The sequence below is a fragment of the Salmo salar genome, chromosome 18 (assembly GCF_965601325.2).
Source record: "Salmo salar chromosome 18, fSalSal1, whole genome shotgun sequence".
NCBI classification, from domain to species: domain Eukaryota; kingdom Metazoa; phylum Chordata; class Actinopteri; order Salmoniformes; family Salmonidae; genus Salmo; species Salmo salar.
Window position 1 is genome coordinate 83,293,101 of NC_138308.1, and position 19,001 is coordinate 83,312,101.

General features: G+C 42.3%; 1 protein-coding gene across 1 annotated transcript; it reads right to left on the reverse strand.

Moving 5' to 3' along the window:
• Window positions 1–9,232: 9,232 nt before the first annotated feature.
• LOC106595552 (uncharacterized) lies at window positions 9,233–18,797 on the reverse strand. The gene is made up of 14 exons (XM_082965209.1): window positions 18,672–18,797; window positions 18,246–18,518; window positions 17,832–18,152; window positions 17,458–17,736; window positions 17,036–17,284; window positions 15,944–16,069; window positions 15,791–15,815; window positions 15,605–15,702; window positions 15,392–15,442; window positions 15,201–15,284; window positions 14,609–14,671; window positions 14,413–14,487; window positions 14,164–14,226; window positions 9,233–13,495 (listed from the first exon to the last, which is right to left on the reverse strand). The coding sequence occupies exons 2-14, from the start codon at window positions 18,448–18,450 to the stop codon at window positions 13,488–13,490; spliced, it is 1,647 nt and encodes a 548-aa protein (XP_082821335.1). The 5' UTR covers window positions 18,451–18,518; window positions 18,672–18,797; the 3' UTR covers window positions 9,233–13,487.
• Between the last annotated feature and the right edge of the window lie 204 nt (window positions 18,798–19,001).

Genomic DNA, 19,001 nt, shown 5'->3' on the forward strand with positions numbered 1-19,001 from the left:
CGTGTTCGGCCCTCCTTTTCCTGTAGTCCTTTGTCTTGTTCAAGTTGCACCCCCCTCTGCAACTGGGTCCTGGACTTCCTGATGGACCGCCCCCTCCAACACCATCATTAAGTTTGCTGACGACACAACAGTGGTATGCCTGACCACCGACAATGATGAGACAGCCTATAGGGAGTAGGTGGCAGCAAACTTAATGATGGTGTAGGAGTAATGCTTGAGGACGCAGTCGTGGGTGAACAAGGAGTTCAGGAGGGGACAAAGCACGCACCTATGAGGGGCCCCCGTTTTGAGGATCAGCGTGGCAGATGGGTTGTTGCCTACCATTACCACCTGGGGGTGGTCCATCAGGAAGTCCAGGATCCAGTTTCAGAGGGAGGTGTTTAGTCCCCGGGGTCCTTAGCTTACTGAGGAGCTTTGTGGGAACTCTGGTTTTGAATGCTGAGCTGTAATCAATTAAAGACTTCTCACATACGTGTTCCTTTTGTCCAGGTGGGAAAGGGCATCTGTGGATCTGGGCAGCTTGCAGCTGGGTTTCCCTTTGTAGTCCGTAATAGTTTGCAAGCCCTGCCACATCCGACGAGCGTCAGAGCCGGAGTAGTAGGACAAAATCTTAGTCCTGTATTTACGCTTTGCCTGTTTGATGGTTCGTCTGAGGGCATAGCAGGATCTCTTATAAGCAGCCGGATTAGCATCCCGCTCTTTGAAAGCGGCAGCTCTAGCTTTTAGCTTGGTGCAGATGTTGCCTGTAATCCATGGCTTCTGGTTGGGATATGTAGGTACGGTGACTGTGGAGACGATGTCATCAATGCACTTACTGATGAAGCCAGTGACTGAGGTGGTAAACTCCTCAATACCATTGGATGAAACCTGGAACATATTCCAGTCTGGCCTAGCAAAACAGTCCTGAGAGCGTAGCATCCGCGTCATCTGACCAGTTAAGTATTTGAGCGAATCACTGGTACTTCCTGCTTTAGTTTTTGCTTGTAAGCATGAATCTGGAGGATAGAATTATGGTCAGATTTGCCAAATGGAGGGTGAGCGAGAGCTTTGTATGTGTCTCCGTGTGTGGATTAAAAGGTGTTAGACTTCCTTGATATTAGGCATCGCTCACCAGCTGTTATTCACAAAGACACACACTCCGCCACCCTCTTCTTTACAGACGTAGCTGTTCTATCCCGCTGATGCACAGATAACCCAGCCAACTGTAAATGATCCGTGTCGTCATACAGCCACTACTCGGTGAAACATAAGATATTACAGTTTTAATTTTTATTGTCCTGTAAGTAGGATAGAGTATGGAGTATGTCCTTCGCGTCGGACTCATTAAAGAATACATCTTCAAATGAATTACTTAAAAATCATACAATGTGATTTTCTGGATTTTGGTTTTAGATTCCGTCTCTCACAGTTAAAGTGTACCTAAGATAAAAAATTACAGACCTCTACATGCTTTGTAAGTAGGAAAACCTGCAAAATTGGCAGTGTATCAAATACTTGTTCTCCCCACTGTATATATATATATATATATATATCATATATATATATATATATATATATATATATATATATATCATTTTTGGGGGAGGGGTCTTGCCTGTCTTGCCTGTTTTGCATGTTATTTTGCCATTTATATCTGTCACATATCAGTTTGCAAACTATGTAAGAAATATATATATATATAATTGACTTAATAAAGACTCATACAAACATGGTCTCTTTTTTGTTTTCATTAGTAAGTCAGCTCCAAAATGCAGGTGTCTCAGTCTTGCGCAATTCTTTCTGTGATGGAGGGGCGAGGCATCAAACAATAGGAGCATTGCGCCGTGATTGGCTCAGTGTTCTGTCACTCATGGGGACACTACGTCTTTGCCAAGTTTAAGTCCTTAGTAAGGGTAGACATCCAAAATTGCAGCACTTTAGGTCCTGCCATAGAGTTAAATTACAAGTGCCCAAGGTCATTGTCCACGGATACAATGACGTCAAATCACGTTATATGTACAGTTGCTTTGATTGGACTGATCATGTCAACATCTTACTTTCAAAGTCTTAGCTAGCAGTCATCATCGAGAATCAAGTCAACAATCTACTGGCAAATCCTTTTTAATCCTTGTCATATGAAGAGAAATTATAGATAAAAATGTATCAGGGCTCATCGGCCATTGGACATAAAAATTACACAAAAATGTGGAAATCCCAAATTCAACAAATCAAATCAAATGCGCCGAATACAACAGGTGTTGACCTTACAGTGAAATGCTTACTTACAGGCTCTAAACAATAGTGCAAAGAAAAAAAAAGGTATGTGTGTGTGTGTGTGTAAGTAAGTAAAGAAATAAAACAACAGTAAAAATACATTTGAAAATAAGAGTAGCAAGGCTATATACAGACACCGGTTAGTCAGGCTTATTGAGGTAGTATGTACATGTGGGTATGGTTAAAGTGACTATGCATATATGATGAACAGAGAGTAGCAGTAGCGAAAAAAGAGGGGTGGTGGGACACAATGCCGGTTAGCCAATGTGCGGGAGCACTGGTTGGTCGGGCCAATTAAGGTAGTATGTACATGAATGTATAGTTAAAGTGACTATGCATATAAGATAAACAGAGAGTAGCAGCAAGCACAATTGGTTTGGAGACTTCACGACAAGGAGTGGTATGGAAGGAATCAGTGGCTAACTGCAAGAATGGCAAAGCATCCACTAGCCTGCTATTCAATGGAGTGACTGTGTGTCTTTTTTCTGAATTCCCACCATAAATCCAGAGAATGCCAGACTGATGACAAAGTTTGATGACAAAATTTGCCCACAAAGGACCGCCGCGCCACCTTCCTGTTTAAGTGAGCACATCACAATGTGAGTCCCAAAATGTCTTGTATGCTGCTGCATAAATGATGTAATATGCAAGGGAGATATGTATGCTGTAGCTAAGAAAGTAATACTAAGTGTATGTTGGCTAGTAAGCTGTTAGTAGCCCATGTGCCTGCTGTTCTAACTTGGTGGTGCACATGTAGCCTATAACCTGTTTTAGAGAAATATAATCATTGAATATTTTAAGAGCTTTCATTATCTGTTTATATGCCCCATTTATTTATCCTACGGTTCTGACACTAGGAACGTCCCATGTTCTGAATTCTGTCTCTTTACATTTCAAAGTGCTGAACAAATAGTTATATTGACTACGTCCGTCGTCGTCGCTCATTAATGTCTTAATCGAAACTACGGATTGCCTCTCATCCGCTTGTCGTCCCCTTATGCCATAGTTTGTACATCTCAATCATTAGTAGAAACTACATTTGTTTAGCAAGTCAGGCATATAGCTATGTTATTTTCTTAAAGGCAGTAAATGAGGCTGAATGAACTATTTCGCTGCCAGACAAGGCTCCGCTGATAGCCAGGTGTAGCAGTGGTAAGGTGTTCGGACTGCTGTTGGGACTCTGCTGTAGGGACAGCTTTATGTAGGCCCTAACAGATTGTGGCCACCGTTTGTCACTGTTATAGTGAAATGCATGTATTGTTTAGTGTTGTGTTGTGTAGTGGCTTTGCTGGCATGCATTCCACTTCATTTATTTTTTGCCCCACCAAGATTTACATGCTAAAATCGCCACTGCCAATACATATATTCCAGTGAAGAAGAAAACATAAAATAACAGTAACACTAAACGACAGGGTTGGTTTGAAATCCATTAAAATTCCAGTCAATTCAGTCCTGGACTAAGAAGCATATTCAGTGAAGATTCTCCATTTAACGTAGTTTATAGTCTGGGACTAGGCTTAATCTATGTCCAGGAAAACTAACCCATAATGTATGATGTGGATGTTAACGCAGAGTACTAGCTATATTTCACTGTATTTGAGGACCACCGCTCTGGAAACCTCTTAAAGCTACGGATCCGGATCACATTCTGTTTTTACACCTACACACATTATTTCTACGTAGCTGCTGTTCACACTCAACCTCCCTTCACGTTTCTCTCTTTACTCACCATCCTCTGAACCATGATGATGTAGCATAAGTCTCTGCCTCGTTTGAACAAACAGTCAAGGCCTTTATGAAGGTTACAACCTTCTCTGTTTTTAATGGCAGTTGCACAAGCAGGACACAGTGCCTTCTCATTGCATTGGAGCAAAAACAATCTGCGTTTTGTGTGATGATGTAGGCTAATGACAGTGGAGAGTTTAGCAGCAGCTATGTAGGCAGCGGAGTAGGCAGCATCTAAATAAAAAATATATATATTATCGCGTTTACAGAAAATCCAGAACTGCAGCCACTCCGATATGTGAGCTTTTGTCCACAGGACAAAATAAAATAAGACAGTATGTAAAACATTATATAATTAAAGGGGAAATCTGCAGTCTAAATAATAACAAAGCGGCCACCAATTTTTTACAACTACAATTTTTACAAACAACGGAGTAAAACAAGCATATGTTGTATTCTGCATGGATCAATAGTTATACACAATTAATGTAAAAGTACGTAGGAATTGCAGATTTCCACTTTAAATATGGATGAAATTAGACAACAACAAAAAATCCATTATTATAATTCTCTCTCCTTCATAATTTCCCCTGTGTTTGCATTCGGTACCTGAGTTTATGGGTTAAATCTTAATCAAAGTAACATCAGTGGGTCTCTGAGGAGGATGGAGGGGTAATCTCCTATTGTGTAGTACACCGTGTCTGGTTTCTTTAGATTATTTCCTTTGCCCACTGGGTGGCGCTGTGCTGCAACTGGTATCTGTAGGGTGCTGAAGAGTGTCTCTGCCTGTGGGGGGGGACTGTGGTTCTTTCCTCTCTTCTGATGAAGTGTACTCTTTGTCCCCTGGATGTCCCTCTTCTTCTACTGCTGCTACTGGTACTGCTCCTGGTCTCCCTGCAGTGATGTAGACAGATGTCACCTCAGATCCAGGGGTGTTCTGTGGTTCTGGTCTTCCTGATAAAGCGCTCACTGGGTTGTCAACTTCTGGAACAACGGCCTGTTAGGAGATGAGAAATCATAACATGCAAATTATCATTTTTTTTTATTCTAAGAGTCTAAGACGTTGGGCGGTGGGGGAATTGCTTTAACATGGTCATACCATGCATCGTTTAGCTATTTGATATTGAATTTATAATGTTTTGATAAAATATTGAATTTGGCCTTTAGTCCCAAATCCCATAGAAATGCATTGAATAACACATTCATAAATGGCAAAAAAGAGTTAAAAATAAATAATAAGGAGTAAGGTTTTAAAGTGTCTCAGGAAATATTTTAGCTTTTTTCCACAAACATATTTAACTACACCTCCATTCATTATTTTAACCAGTACCAGCTTTTTTCCACAAACATATTTAACTACACCTCCATTCATTATTTTAACCAGTTACCTTCAAAAAGGTCATAGAGCAAAATTGAGAAAAAAAAATGCCCCCCTTTCCACAGTGGGGTCACATTAGTTTGTTGCCCAAACCGTTCAGACGCTACAGACGTTTTCCTGAGACAACCGATTTCAGGGATGTCTCATGGTCTGACAAACACTGCTGGTGTTCGAAGGGAAAGGTGTTCGAAGGGGTTGAGGTCAGGGCTCTGTGCAGGCCAGTCGAGTTCTTCCACACCGATCTTGACAAACCATTTCTGTATGGACCTTGCTTTGTGCACGGGGGCATTGTCATGCTGAAACAGGAAAGGACCTTCCCCAAATTGTTGCCACAAAGTTGGAAGCACAGAATTGTCTAAAATGTCTTTGTATCGAACAGTTCTTGTGCTGATGTTGCTTCCAGATCCAGTTTGGAACTCAGTAGTGAGTGTTGCAACAGAGGACAGAGGATTTTTACGGGCTACATGCTTCAGCACTCTGCGATCCCTTTCTATGGGCTTGTGAGGCCTACTATTTCACGGCTGAGCTGTTGTTGCTCCTAGACATTTCCAATTCACAATAACTGCACGTACAGTTGACAAGGGGCAGCTCTAGCAGGGCAGAAATTGGACGAACTGACTTGTTGGAAAGGTGGCATCCTATGACGGTGCCACATTGAAAGTCACTCATCTTTTCATAAAGGCCATTCTACTGCCAATGTTTGTCTATGGAGATTGCATGGCTGTGTGCTTGATTTCAGACACCTGTCAGCAACGGGTGTGGCTGAAATAGCCGAATCCACTAATTCAAAGAGGTGTCCACATACTTTTGTATATATAGTGCATATACACACAGGGGAAATGGGAAAAAATACAAAGATAACTACATTTGAGGACATATCTGTAGTTGTCCTTTTTTGTAAGTGACGACCTATGAACAATAATTGGATACAATCCACTATGGCCTTAAATTAAATGAATCACATGCATCTAGCACAGGGTCATAGGATATCTTGCTTTCTGGAAGCATTACAAAAAGCTGCTGACCCAACCACACCAATGCCATACACATCAAATATATGTGAATGTGTTTCATTAAAAACATGCAGCATCAATATACGGTATCACACACCACGAAAAACTAACAAGAAGTTAGAGAAAGCTAACTGTATTCCTAACTTTATCATGCAAGTAAACACTTTAACACACAATCACCGATGACTAGTCATTCTACAGTACATTCAACACACCATGTAAAAACCAACAAAGAAGTTAATTGTTTAACTGTATTCCTAACTGTATCATGAAAGCAAGCACATTTAATAGATACAAAACATGAGCAGCAGAAAGAAAAGATTCCATACAATACTAACCATAGTGGAGGATAGAGAGTAGGAGTGTTCCCTGTTTGGAGAAGGAGGAGAGGACCACCAGACATCTCTGTTAGGCGTTGTATGTCTGTTTCCTCTGGCTGTACATCCTCCCTATCTCTCTGTGACTGACTGGTAGCTAGCTAGACTCACCAACACACAATGAGAAGAGAGAGAGAGAGTAGAGAAGAGGGAGAAGAGATTTCTGCAGAGATACTGTATTTTCGATAGAGAGGCAACAGAGGGACCACAAATTGTCAGACAGGTCACTTCCTGTTTGGAATCTTCTCAGGTTTTTGCCTGCCATATGAGTTCTGTTATACTCACAGACACCATTCAAATAGTTTTAGAAACTTTTGAGTGTTTTCTATCCAAATATAGTAATTATATGCATATTCTCGTTTCTGGGCAAGAGTAGTAACCAGTTTAAATTGGGTACGTTTTTTATCCGGCCGTGAAACTACTGCCCCCTAGCCCAGACAGGTTAAAGAGGTGGGGTTTCAGGTGTCTCCGGAAGGTGGTGATTGACTCCGCTGTCCTGGCGTCGTGAGGGAGCTTGTTCCACCATTGGGGTGCCAGAGCAGCGAACAGTTTTGACTGGGCTGAGCGGGAACTGTGCTTCCGCAGAGGTAGGGAGGCGAGCAGGCCAGAGGTGGATGAACGCAGTGCCCTTCTTTGGGTGTAGGGACTGATCAGAGCCTGAAGGTACGGAGGTGCCGTTCCCATCACAGCTCTGTAGGCAAGCACCATGGTCTTGTAGCAGATGCGAGCTTCAACTGGAAGCCAGTGGAGTATGCGGAGGAGCGGGGTGACGTGAGAGAACTTGGGAAGGTTGAACACCAGACGGGCTGCGGCGTTCTGGATGAGTTGTAGGGGTTTAATGGCACAGACAGGGAGCCCCGCCAACAGCGAGTTGCAGTAATCCAGACGGGAGATGACAAGTGCCTGGATTAGGACCTGCGCCGCTTCCTGTGTGAGGCAGGGTCGTTCTCTGCGAATGTTGTAGAGCATGAACCTACAGGATTGGGTCACCGCCTTGATGTTAGCGGAGAATGACAGGGTGTTGTCCAGGGTCACGCCAAGGCTCTTAGCACTCTGGGAGGAGGACACAATGGAGTTGTCAACCGTGATGGCGAGATCATGGAACGGGCAGTCCTTCCCCGGGAGGAAGACCAGCTCCGTCTTGCCGAGGTTCAGCTTGAGGTGGTGATCTGTCATCCACACTGATATGTCTGCCAGACATGCAGAGATGCGATTCGCCACCTGGTTATCAGAAGGGGGAAAGGAGAAGATTAATTGTGTGTCGTCTGCGTAGCAATGATAGGAGAGACCATGTGAGGATATGACAGAGCCAAGTGACTTGGTGTATAGTGAGAATAGGAGAGGGCCTAGAACTGAGCCCTGGGGGACACCAGTGGTGAGAGCACGTGGTGCGAAGACGGATTCTCGCCACGCCACCTGGTAGGAGCGACCTCAGTTGAATGACCAGTCTTGAAACCCGACTGATTTGGATCAACAAGGTCATTCTGAGAGAGATAGCAAGAGAGCTGGCCAAGGACGGCACGCTCAAGAGTTTTGGAGAGAAAAGAAAGAAGGGATACTGGTCTGTAGTTGTTGACATCGGAGGGATCGAGTGTAGGTTTTTTGAGAAGGGGTGCAACTCTCGCTCTCTTGAAGACGGAAGGGACGTAGCCAGCGGTCAAGGATGAGTTGATGAGCGAGGTGAGGTAAGGGAGAAGGTCTCTGGAAATGGTCTGGAGAAGAGAGGAGGGGATAGGGTCAAGCGGGCAGGTTGTTGGGCGGTCGGCCGTCACAAGTCGCAAGATTTCATCTGGAGAGAGAGGGGAGAAAGAGGTCAAAGCATAGGGTAGGGCAATGTGAGCAGGACCAGCGGTGTCGTTTGACTTAACAAACGAGGATCGGAGGTCGTCAACCTTCTTTTCAAAATGGTTGACAAAGTAATCCGCAGAGAGGGAGGAGGGGGGGAGGGGGAGGAGGATTCAGGAGGGAGGAGAAGGTGGCAAAGAGCTCCCTAGGGTTAGAGGCAGATAAAGCAAAGCAGTTCGACACATACAACAACACAGAGTTACACATGGAGTAAAACAAACATACAGTCAATAATACAGTAGAAAAATAAGTCTATATACAATGTGAGCAAATGAGGTGAGATAAGGGAGGTAAAGGCAAAAAAGGCCATGGTGGCAAAGTAAATCTAGTGGAAAGCCTTCCCAGAAGAGTAGAGGAGCTAAGGGGGGACCAAGTCCATATTAATGCCTATGATTATGGAATGAGATGTTCAACGATGTTCAGGTGTCCACATGCTTTTGGTCATGTAGTGTACTTTGTAGTCTCTAAAGTTCTGGATCATGTCTTTAATTTAAAAATCACAAAACGGATGTACCAATCACAGATTGACACTTTCACTCACACATTGACGAGCCCAATAACTTGATTAGTTCTGAAGGGAGGGCTGGCCAAAGCAGGTTGTATGGAAGAGTTGACAATGATGACAACATCCACTCATTCCATCTTGTGGATGAAAAACTAAAGTTTATTAAAAAAGCACAATACAAAGATATTCAAAAAGTACAGTTGAACAGAAGAAAAAATGTATAATACTGATAATATTTTGTAACATTCATAAAGAAATATGTTATTTTATCATCAAATGAGAGAAATAATGAATCAAAGATAATACATTTCAGACATTGAGAACATAAACAATAAATAAAAAATAGCCATGGATGATCGCTCCCATAAATGTTTTGTACATTTAATCATATTTAGTGGTTTTTAAAGGTCCAATGCAGCCACTTTTATCTCAATATCAAATCATTTATGGGTAAGAATTTATATCTTAATGTGATTGTTTTCAATGTAAATTGTCAAAAATAAACAAAAACAGTTTCTAAGCAAAGAGCAATTTGTCAAGCAAGAATGTTGCTGGGAATGTCTGGGAGTGGTCTGAGTGGGAAGGGGAAAACTGACTATTAGGTAGGTGTTCCTAATGTCTGGTATACTCAGAGTATGTAAAACATAGTAAAATCACATTTTTGACTGCACTGAGCTTTTTGTATTGCCATTTTTCTATCAACTTTTTGTTTTTTGATTGCTAATTCAGAATCCATAATTAATTGGTCATCCTGAATGATTTTTAAGTTCGAATTTGCAAGTTTTGTCTCACTTGCTAACTAACAAGCTAGCTTGGAGACAGTGTGGATGTGAATGGATTAGAATGCCACAACATTGGCTTGGAGAGAAGCAGAAGAAGTGAGAGGACTCCATGAGGAGATGGCTTGGACTAGTGGAATAGCTACTCTGACTGTTAATATTATTATTCTAGCGACTGTGTGGCAGCATAATAACATCACCCAAGTGGGTGCTACATAGAGTTAGTGGAGAGGAGTGGCTAGCCAGCTAAGCATCACCAGCCCAGAGCACGGAGGACATGAGGGGACAGCATGGGGTTCTGCTGAGGCTACGGACACTGACTGTCTTTCTACTCTGACCGGCTCCCTCCTCTGCTCATAGGATCATCAGACCATCAATGGTTCCTCAGATCTCAATGACATCAGATCTGCTTCCCAGTTCATACCTTCCAGTTCTATTACTCTCACAATTTATAGTTAAACATTTTTTTTTATACAATACAAAGCAGATACAATTATTTTAGCTGCAGACACGATCCATCATCATTACACCATATCATTGTTTCAAAAGCTGTTACAGTAATACACAATTAAACCATGATTCAATAAAATATATTTGATGGTAAAAAAAATATATACAAGTCCTTAATGTACAAGGTGTTATTGTGTGTGCGTGTGTGTCCCGCAAATGTCCCGCATTTTATCAACAAATTCAAATACCACTAACTTAGAAAAATAGGTTAATTTGTCTCAAATTTCAGTCAGACATTCAAAACTGTCTCTTTCAGTTACATTGAGCTTATGAAAAGATATACACTGAGTGTACAAAACAATAAGAAAATATATAAAAAAATAAATAAAAAACATTTACATAAGTGTTCAGACCCTTTACTCAGTACTTTGTTGAAGCGCCTTTGGTAGCGATTACATTCTCGAGTCTTCTTGGGTATGAAGCTACAACCTTGGTCCCATTCTTCTCTGCTGATCCTCTCAAGCTCTGTAAGGTTGGATGGGGAGCATCGCTGCACAGCTATTTTCAGGTCTATCCAGAGATGTTCGATCGGGTTCAAATCCGGGTTCTGGCTGGGCCACTTAAAGATTCAGAGACTTGTCCCTGAAGCCATTCCTGCGTTGTGTTGGCTGTGTGCTTAGGGTCGTTGTCCTGTTGGAAGGTGAACCTTCACCCCAGTCTGAGTTCTTGAGTGCTCTAGAGCAGGTTTTTATCAAGGATCTCTCTGTACTTTGCTCCGTTCATATTTCCCTCCATCCTGACTTGTCTCCCACTCCCTGCTGCTGAAAAACATCCCCACAGCATGATACTACCACCACCGTGCTTCACCGTAGGGATGGTATTGGCCAGGTCACAAACGGTGCCTGGTTTCCTCCAGACGTGTTACTTGGCATTCAGGCCAAAGAGTTCAATCTTGGTTTCATCAGAACAGAGAATCTTGTTTCTAATGGTCAGAGGTGCCATTTAGCACACTCCAAGTGGGCTGTCATGTGCCTTTTACTGAGGAGTGGCTGCCTGTCTCGGAGCTTTACGGACGATTACTTTGACCTTGCTCTGACATGCACTGTCAACTGTCGAACCTTATATTGACAGGTGTGTGCCTTTCCAAATCATGTCCAATCAATTGAATTTACGACAGGTGGACTCCAATCAAGTTGTAGAAACATCTCAAGGATGATCAATGAAACAGGATGCACCTGACCTCAATTCAAGTCTCATAGCAAAGGGTCTGAATACTTATCTAAGTAAGGTATTTCTGTTTTTGCTTTGTTATTATGGGTTATTGTGTGTAGATTGATGAGGACATTTTTTATTTGATCCATTTTAGAATAAGGCTGTAACGTAACAAAATGTGGAAAAAAATCAAGGGATCTGATTACTTTCCGAATGCACTGTATGTATGTATGTATGTATGTATGTATGTATGTATGTATGTATGTATGTATGTATGTATATACTGCTAAAAAAATAAAGGGAACACTTAAACAACACAATGTAACTCCAAGTCAATCACACTTCTGTGAAATAAAACTGTCCACTTAGGAAGCAACACTGATTGACAATACATTTCACATGCTGTTGTGCAAATGGAATAGACAACAGGTGTAAATTATAGGCAATTAGCAAGACACCCCCAATAAAGGAGTGGTTCTGCAGGTGGTAACCACAGACCACTTCTCAGTTCCTATGCTTCCTGGCTGATGTTTTGGTCACTTTTGAATGCTGACGGTGCTTTCACTGTAGTGGTAACATGAGACGGAGTCTACAACCCACACAAGTGGCTCAGGTAGTGCAGCTCATCCAGGATGGCACATCAATGCAAGCTGTGGCAAGAAGGTTTGCTGTGTCTGTCAGCGTAGTGTTCAGAGCATGGAGGCGCTACCAGGAGACAGGCCAGTACATCAGGAGACGTGGAGGAGGCCGTAGGAGGGCAACAACCCAGCAGCAGGACCGCTACCTCCGCCTTTGTGCAAGGAGGAGCACTGCCAGAGCCCTGCAAAATGACCTCCAGCAGGCCACAAATGTGCATGTGTCTGCTCAAACGGTCAGAAACAGACTCCATGAGGGTGTTATGAGGGCCCGACGTCCACAGGTGGGGGTTGTGCTTACAGCCCAACACCGTGCAGGATGTTTGGCATTTGCCAGAGAACACCAAGATTGGCAAATTCGCCACTGGCGCCCTGTGCTCTTCACAGATGAAAGCAGGTTCACACTGAGCACGTGACAGACATAACAGAGTCTGGAGATGCCGTGGAGAACGTTCTGCTGCCTGCAACATCCTCCAGCATGACCGGTTTGGCGGTGGGTCAGTCATGGTGTGGGGTGGCATTTTTTTGGGGGGGCCGCACAGCCCTCCATGTGCTCGCCAGAGGTAGCCTGACTGCCATTAGGAACCGAAATGAGATCCTCAGACCCCTTGTGAGACCATATGCTGGTGCGGTTGGCCCTGGGTTCCTCCTAATGCAAGACAATGCTAGACCTCATGTGGCTGGAGTGTGTCAGCAGTTCCTGCAAGAGGAAGGCATTGATGCTATGGACTGGCCCACCCGTTCCCCAGAACTGAATCCAATTGAGCACATCTGGGACATCATGTCTCATTCCATCCACCAACGCCACGTTGCACCACAGACTGTCCACCATCCGCCACCTCATCAGGAGCATGCCCAGGCGTTGTAGGGAGGTCATACAGGCACGTGGAGGCCACACACACTACTGAGCCTCATTTTGACTTGTTTTAAGGACATTACATCAAAGTTGGATCAGCCTGTAGTGTGGTTTTCCACTTTAATTTTGAGTGTGACTCCAAATCCAGACCTCCATGGGTTGATAAATTGGATTTCCATTGATTATTTGTGTGATTTTGTTGTCAGCACATTCAACTATGTAAAGAAAAAAGTATTTAATAAGATTATTTCATTCATTCAGATCTAGGATGTGTTATTTTAGTGTTCCCTTTATTCTTTTGAGCAGTGTATATACCCTAGTGCGTGTGTGTTTGTGTGTGTGTGTATTTGTTTGTGCATGGCTGCATGTGTATATGTGCGTGAGGGCGTCTAGCATGTACATATTATCCATGTTCCCAGGTTGCTCCTGCTCCTCTGATGGTGTATCCCTCCTACTCCCTCAAGGACCTGTAACATATCACCACACAAAGTTATTTATCCCTCCATCTCCCTCAAGGACCTGTAACATATCACCACACAAAGTTATTTATCTCTCCATCTCCCTCAAGGACCTGTAACATTTCAACACAGAAAGTTATTTATCCCTCCATCTCCCTCAAGGAACTGTAACATATCACCATACAAAGTTATTTATCCCCCCCATCTCCCTCAAGGACCTGTAACACATCACAGCAGAAAGTTATTTCTCCCTCCATCTCCCTCAAGGACCTGAGCCCAATTTCAAGTATCATAGCAAAGGATCTGAATAGTTATGTAAATAAAGCACTTTTTATACATTTGCAACAAAAAAAAATGGACAAACCAGTTTTTGCTTTGCCATTATGTGGTATTGTGTGTAGATTGCTGGAAAAAAATATTTTATCAATTTTAGAACAAGGCTGTAATGTAACAAAATGTGGAAAAAGTCAAGGGGTCTGAATACTTTCCGAATGCACTGTAATTTACTATGGGATTGCAAATCCAAAAGTATGTTAACGTCAACACTATAATCCAAAAATCATCACTTGGATGATAAAAAGGTAATGTGATCAGAAACACTTTCTCACCAGATTGTTTGTTAGGACATACTTATATATAGTTTCATACCCTTCAATAGATTGTTGATTTAGTCTTACCGGGGGCTGTGTATGGCTTCACTAGAGAATAGACAGATTCTGCCTTAGGCGGGATTGGTATTTCTGTAATGGGTGAGGATAACACATCAGCATCATTTTACAGTTAGACAGAATGATATACAGTTATACAATATATAGTTAGAGGTGTGAGGTTATGATGATCCCTTACATACTGTATACAGCTTTTAATATGGGTCAAAGAGGTGTGAGGTTCTGATAGGGGGAATATGGAGGGATTTCCAATCTTACCTCTCTTCTTCTTGGCTTTGACCTTCTTTTGGAGTTCAACCTCAGCATAGGTCACATCAAAATGTCCAGCTGCTGCTGACAATGGACATTTTCAGTCAACGAATGAAGGAATTAGCTTATTGCACATTCTGCCTCTTCATCACAAATTAAAAAACAATTAAGGTTAATGACTGCCAACCGGTATAATGGGTCTTACCTGTGGCTTTCCCTGTCTTCACCTCAGAGTAGACTGGATTTTCTTTTAGATAATCTCGCTTTTCTGAGGAGGAAGAAGAGCAGCAGAGAATTTGTAAATATATATAGATATATACACAGTACCAGTCCAAAGTTTGGACACACCTACCCATTCAAGGGTTTTTCTTACATTTTCTCTCTTTTCTACATTGTAGAATAATAGTGAAGACATCAAAACTATGAAATAGCACTTATGGAATCACGTAATACCCCAAAAAGTAGCCACCCTTTGCCTTGATGACAGCTCTGCACTCCCTTGGCATTCTCTCAACCAGCTTCATGAGGTAGACACCTGGAATGCATTTCAATTAACTGGTGTGCCTTGTTAAAAGTTAATTTGTGGAATTTCTTTCCTTCTTAATACGTTTGATTCCATATGTGTTATTTCACAGTTTCGATGTCTTCACTATTATCCTACAATGTAGAAAATTGTAAAAATAAAGAAAATCCCTTGAATGAGTAGGTGTGTCCAAACTTTTGACTGGTACTGTGTGTATGTCCATATTTTAACTAATCTTAGATAAACTGCTACATTTGTCACAGTTGAGAGTCACCTTTCTTTTTCTTGTCCAACTTTTTGAGTTGAATCTGGGCGTAAGTCACATGACTTGGTCCAGCAGCAGAAGCACCAGCAGCATCTGAGACATAATACACAAACACCTCCACTTAGTCAAACTACATGTCATATTAAATGAAGAGCAGCAGACTACCACACATTCATACTGAAAACATTACATTACACTACCATTATCATTGTTGTCTGAGGGATTGATCGTATCGTAGATGTTAGTGTCACCTGTTGGTCAAAGAAGAGAGAGACAGGTTAGTTAGGTTGGTTGTCCCTCAGCTTGTCTACGGACAGAGAGTATGGTAACATGTTATACAAAGTGGATGTTGATGAGTCAGTGTATGAGGTTACAGAGAGGAGGGTGGTAGAGGTCTGGGCTGAGAGACTGACCATGCTGGAGATGTGTATACACAGTATCAGGAGCCTGACCCTGGGTAGATCCTTGGTCCTGTTGGGGGTCCTGGTTGGTGCTCTGGGGCTGAGGGGGCCTACAGGGAGAGAGATACTCAGCATTAGAAGCACAGAGAAGATGTTATACTGTATGTATCAATTCAGTTGAGAGACAGGTGTACTCACCAGAATATTCTGTTGAAACAGGAACCTGTAATGACAAACACATTGTTTTATGTTCTGAACTTTCTTCAACTATTTATATTTTAATTTCATGTTGTGATTTTTATCCTAAATATATAAGAAGTTTTCCGTGAAATGGGAGAAGATTAGTCTCACCTTTTCTGTTTTGATATCTCCACAGCAGGACCAGGAGAATGACCAGTAGAACACCAGCAACAACCAGACCCACAACCACTCCTACTAGGACTGATGTAGAGGATCCAGGAGATACGACTGGAGAAACTGGAGAGAGAACAGGACAACACCATCAGACTCTGAGGTAGAACATAAATAAAGGAGTTCAATTCCTGTATGTATCTGAGACTGGAGAGACTGGAGAGAGAACAGCACAACACCATCAGACTCTGAGGTGGAACATAAATAAAGTAGTTCAATTCCTGTATGTATCTGAGACTGGAGAGACTGGAGAGAGAACAGCACAACACCATCAGACTCTGAGGTAGAACATAAATAAAGTAGTTCAATTCCTGTATGTATCTGAGACTGGAGAGAGAACAGCACAACACCATCAGACTCTGAGGTAGAAAATAAATAAAGTAGTTCAATTCCTGTATGTATCTGAGACTGGAGAGACTGGAGAGAGAACAGCACAACACCATCAGACTCTGAGGTGGAACATAAATAAAGTAGTTCAATTCCTGTATGTATCTGAGACTGGAGAGACTGGAGAGAGAACAGCACAACACCATCAGACTCTGAGGTAGAAAATAAATAAAGTAGTTCAATTCCTGTATGTATCTGAGACTGGAGAGAGAACAGCACAACACCGTCATACTCTGAGGTAGAACATAAATAAAGTAGTTCAATTCCTGTATATATCTGAGACTGGAGAGAGAACAGCACAGACTCTGAGAGAGGTTATGTAGGTTAAGAGTACAGAGCATGAAAACAAAGTAGGCTGGCCCGTCTTTTGACAATTTAGTTGAGAGATCATATTTTCTAGGGGAGAGCACCTGTTGACAAAAGATTTAAGTGCCTTTGAACGGGGCAGGATAGTAGGTGCCAGCCGCATCAGTTTGAGTGTGTCAAGAACTGCAACACTGCTGGGTTTTTCACACAACAGTTTCCTGTGTATTTCAAGAATGTTACATCACATTCAAAACTACATTAACATCAACACTTAAATCACATGTTTTTCACAAAGATAATGAAAAGGTAACTAACTTGTGATCATAAATGTTTTCTCACCTCTCACTGTCACCCAGCTCTCTGGTGATTCTCCTTCATCAGATTTACACTTATAGAATCCTTCATCTGACTTGGATACTGTAGGGATGGTCATCTCTCCTGTGGTCTCATTCTTGATGAGTACTCCATCTTTGTAGAAATCAGCCTTGAGTTTAGGATTTGTTTCCTGATATCTAAATGTGCAGGTCAGAGTCACAGAGTCTCCTTCAGTCACAGGATGGACAGGACTCTCCAGGATCACATCACCAGCTGTGTAACATAATATATAAATAATACTGTAAATCTAGAGTAATAATTCACAATACATCAACATCTTATGAGCTTGTGTTTTATTTTATGAGACGCAATCAATCAGTTACAGAATGAAACATAACATGCATTGAAATGTAAAAACGCTATTGAATGTTGTACAATAGACGTACCATTTACTGTGATGTTGACAGCATTACTGTACTCTCCTGATCCAGTCTCACACCAGAACACTCCACTGTACCATGTGTCCAATGATGTGATGGTGCAGGTGGATTCTGTTATTGATCTCCAGGTAGATGGACACTGTGACGGCCATGATGTCTCTGTGTATCTCTTCAGTCTCCATCCAGTAGAGTTCCCCTTCTCCTCACAGCTCAGTGAGAGAGACTTTGATGTAAAGTGTTGAGTTGTGTTGGGATTTACTGTAAGAGACACTGAAGGCTGCAGATCTGAAACAAAGAGAGACAGAGTCAAACCTATAGTTATATAGACACATGAGGGTGACTTAAATATAATTCAATACAGTTTCAATGCAGTTAGTTACCTCCTGACCAGAGACACTGAGGTTGACTGTAGAGTGTATCATAGACTGGGTCTCCTCTCCCAGCTCTACACACATATCCTCCTGTGGGAGTAGCACCAGCAGGGATCAGAGTGTAGGAGTCTTCACTAGTCACATTGTCAGATAGGGGCTGTAGAGAGTAAGACTTGTCTGATAGGGAGGGTAACCCAGCTCTGTAGGGAACAGTCCTGTACCAGGAGAACCTCCAGCCTGTAGAAGTCTTGTCAACTTCACAGCTCAGAGTCACTAAGTCTCCAGGGTTCAGCCACTGAGGAGAGATACTCAGGACAGGTTGGGGTTGATCTGTGATTTGATAGAGGACAGGTTTCAACCTTTCAGTCTTAGAAAGTATTCTAGTGAACCCAATTTATTTTATACATGATTAGATAGACTTACCAGACACGGTCAGTTTTACAGCCTCACTGGTCTTGGAGAGCTTGTTTCCCTTTACACCCTCACAGGTATATGAATCACTGTTAGACCTGTAGACAGGACTGATTCTATGTTCAGGCTTTGTGTTAAAGTGGCTGAATAACCGACTATTCTTATACCATCTGTAGTCCCAGTCAGTGTCTCCTCCTCCCTGTATGTCACATCTCATAGTAACAGTCTCTCCTCTGAATATCTGGGTCCAGTAGGGTTGGAGGATCAGAACAGCAACAGGTCTCTCTGCACAGACACAACTAACTGAATAAACAGTTGCACTATAGCTTCAAGTTAGCTATCATTGTTGTGATACAGTAAACAGACAACATATTATACCATAGATTACCATCTATCCATATAAAATAACACTTTATCATAAAACTGTTTTAGACTGACCAGTAATGTTTATCTGGACTGGGTCACTGTACAGGGTGTAGTAGACTGGGTCTCCTCTCCCAGCTCTGCACCAGTACTGTCCTCCATCAGAGACACTGACCCAGCTGAGTGTGTAGGAGTATCCAGAGGTTGTGGTTACTGGTATAGAGTCTGGTCTGTGTCTGTACCAGTAAAACTTCCATCCAGAAGACTCTACAGTACAGCTCAGTGTCACACTGTCTCCTGTGAATATGTTCCCTTTGTCTGAAGTCAGTGTGGTCTTTGGCTGATAATCTGTTGGTATTTCAATGGGTTTGAGTGATAAGATAACAACAACAACAACAACAACTA

Coding starts and splice junctions, on each gene's coding strand:
- LOC106595552 (XM_082965209.1), bottom strand. CDS start 18,450: ATGAGATGTGACATACAGGGAGGAGGAGACACTGACTGGGACTACAGA. Junction 16,070..17,035: donor GAGCTGGGTGACAGTGAGAG/GTGAGAAAACAT, acceptor TTCTCTCTCCAG/TTTCTCCAGTCGTATCTCCT. Junction 15,703..15,790: donor TGTTTCAACAGAATATTCTG/GTGAGTACACCT, acceptor CTCTCCCTGTAG/GCCCCCTCAGCCCCAGAGCA.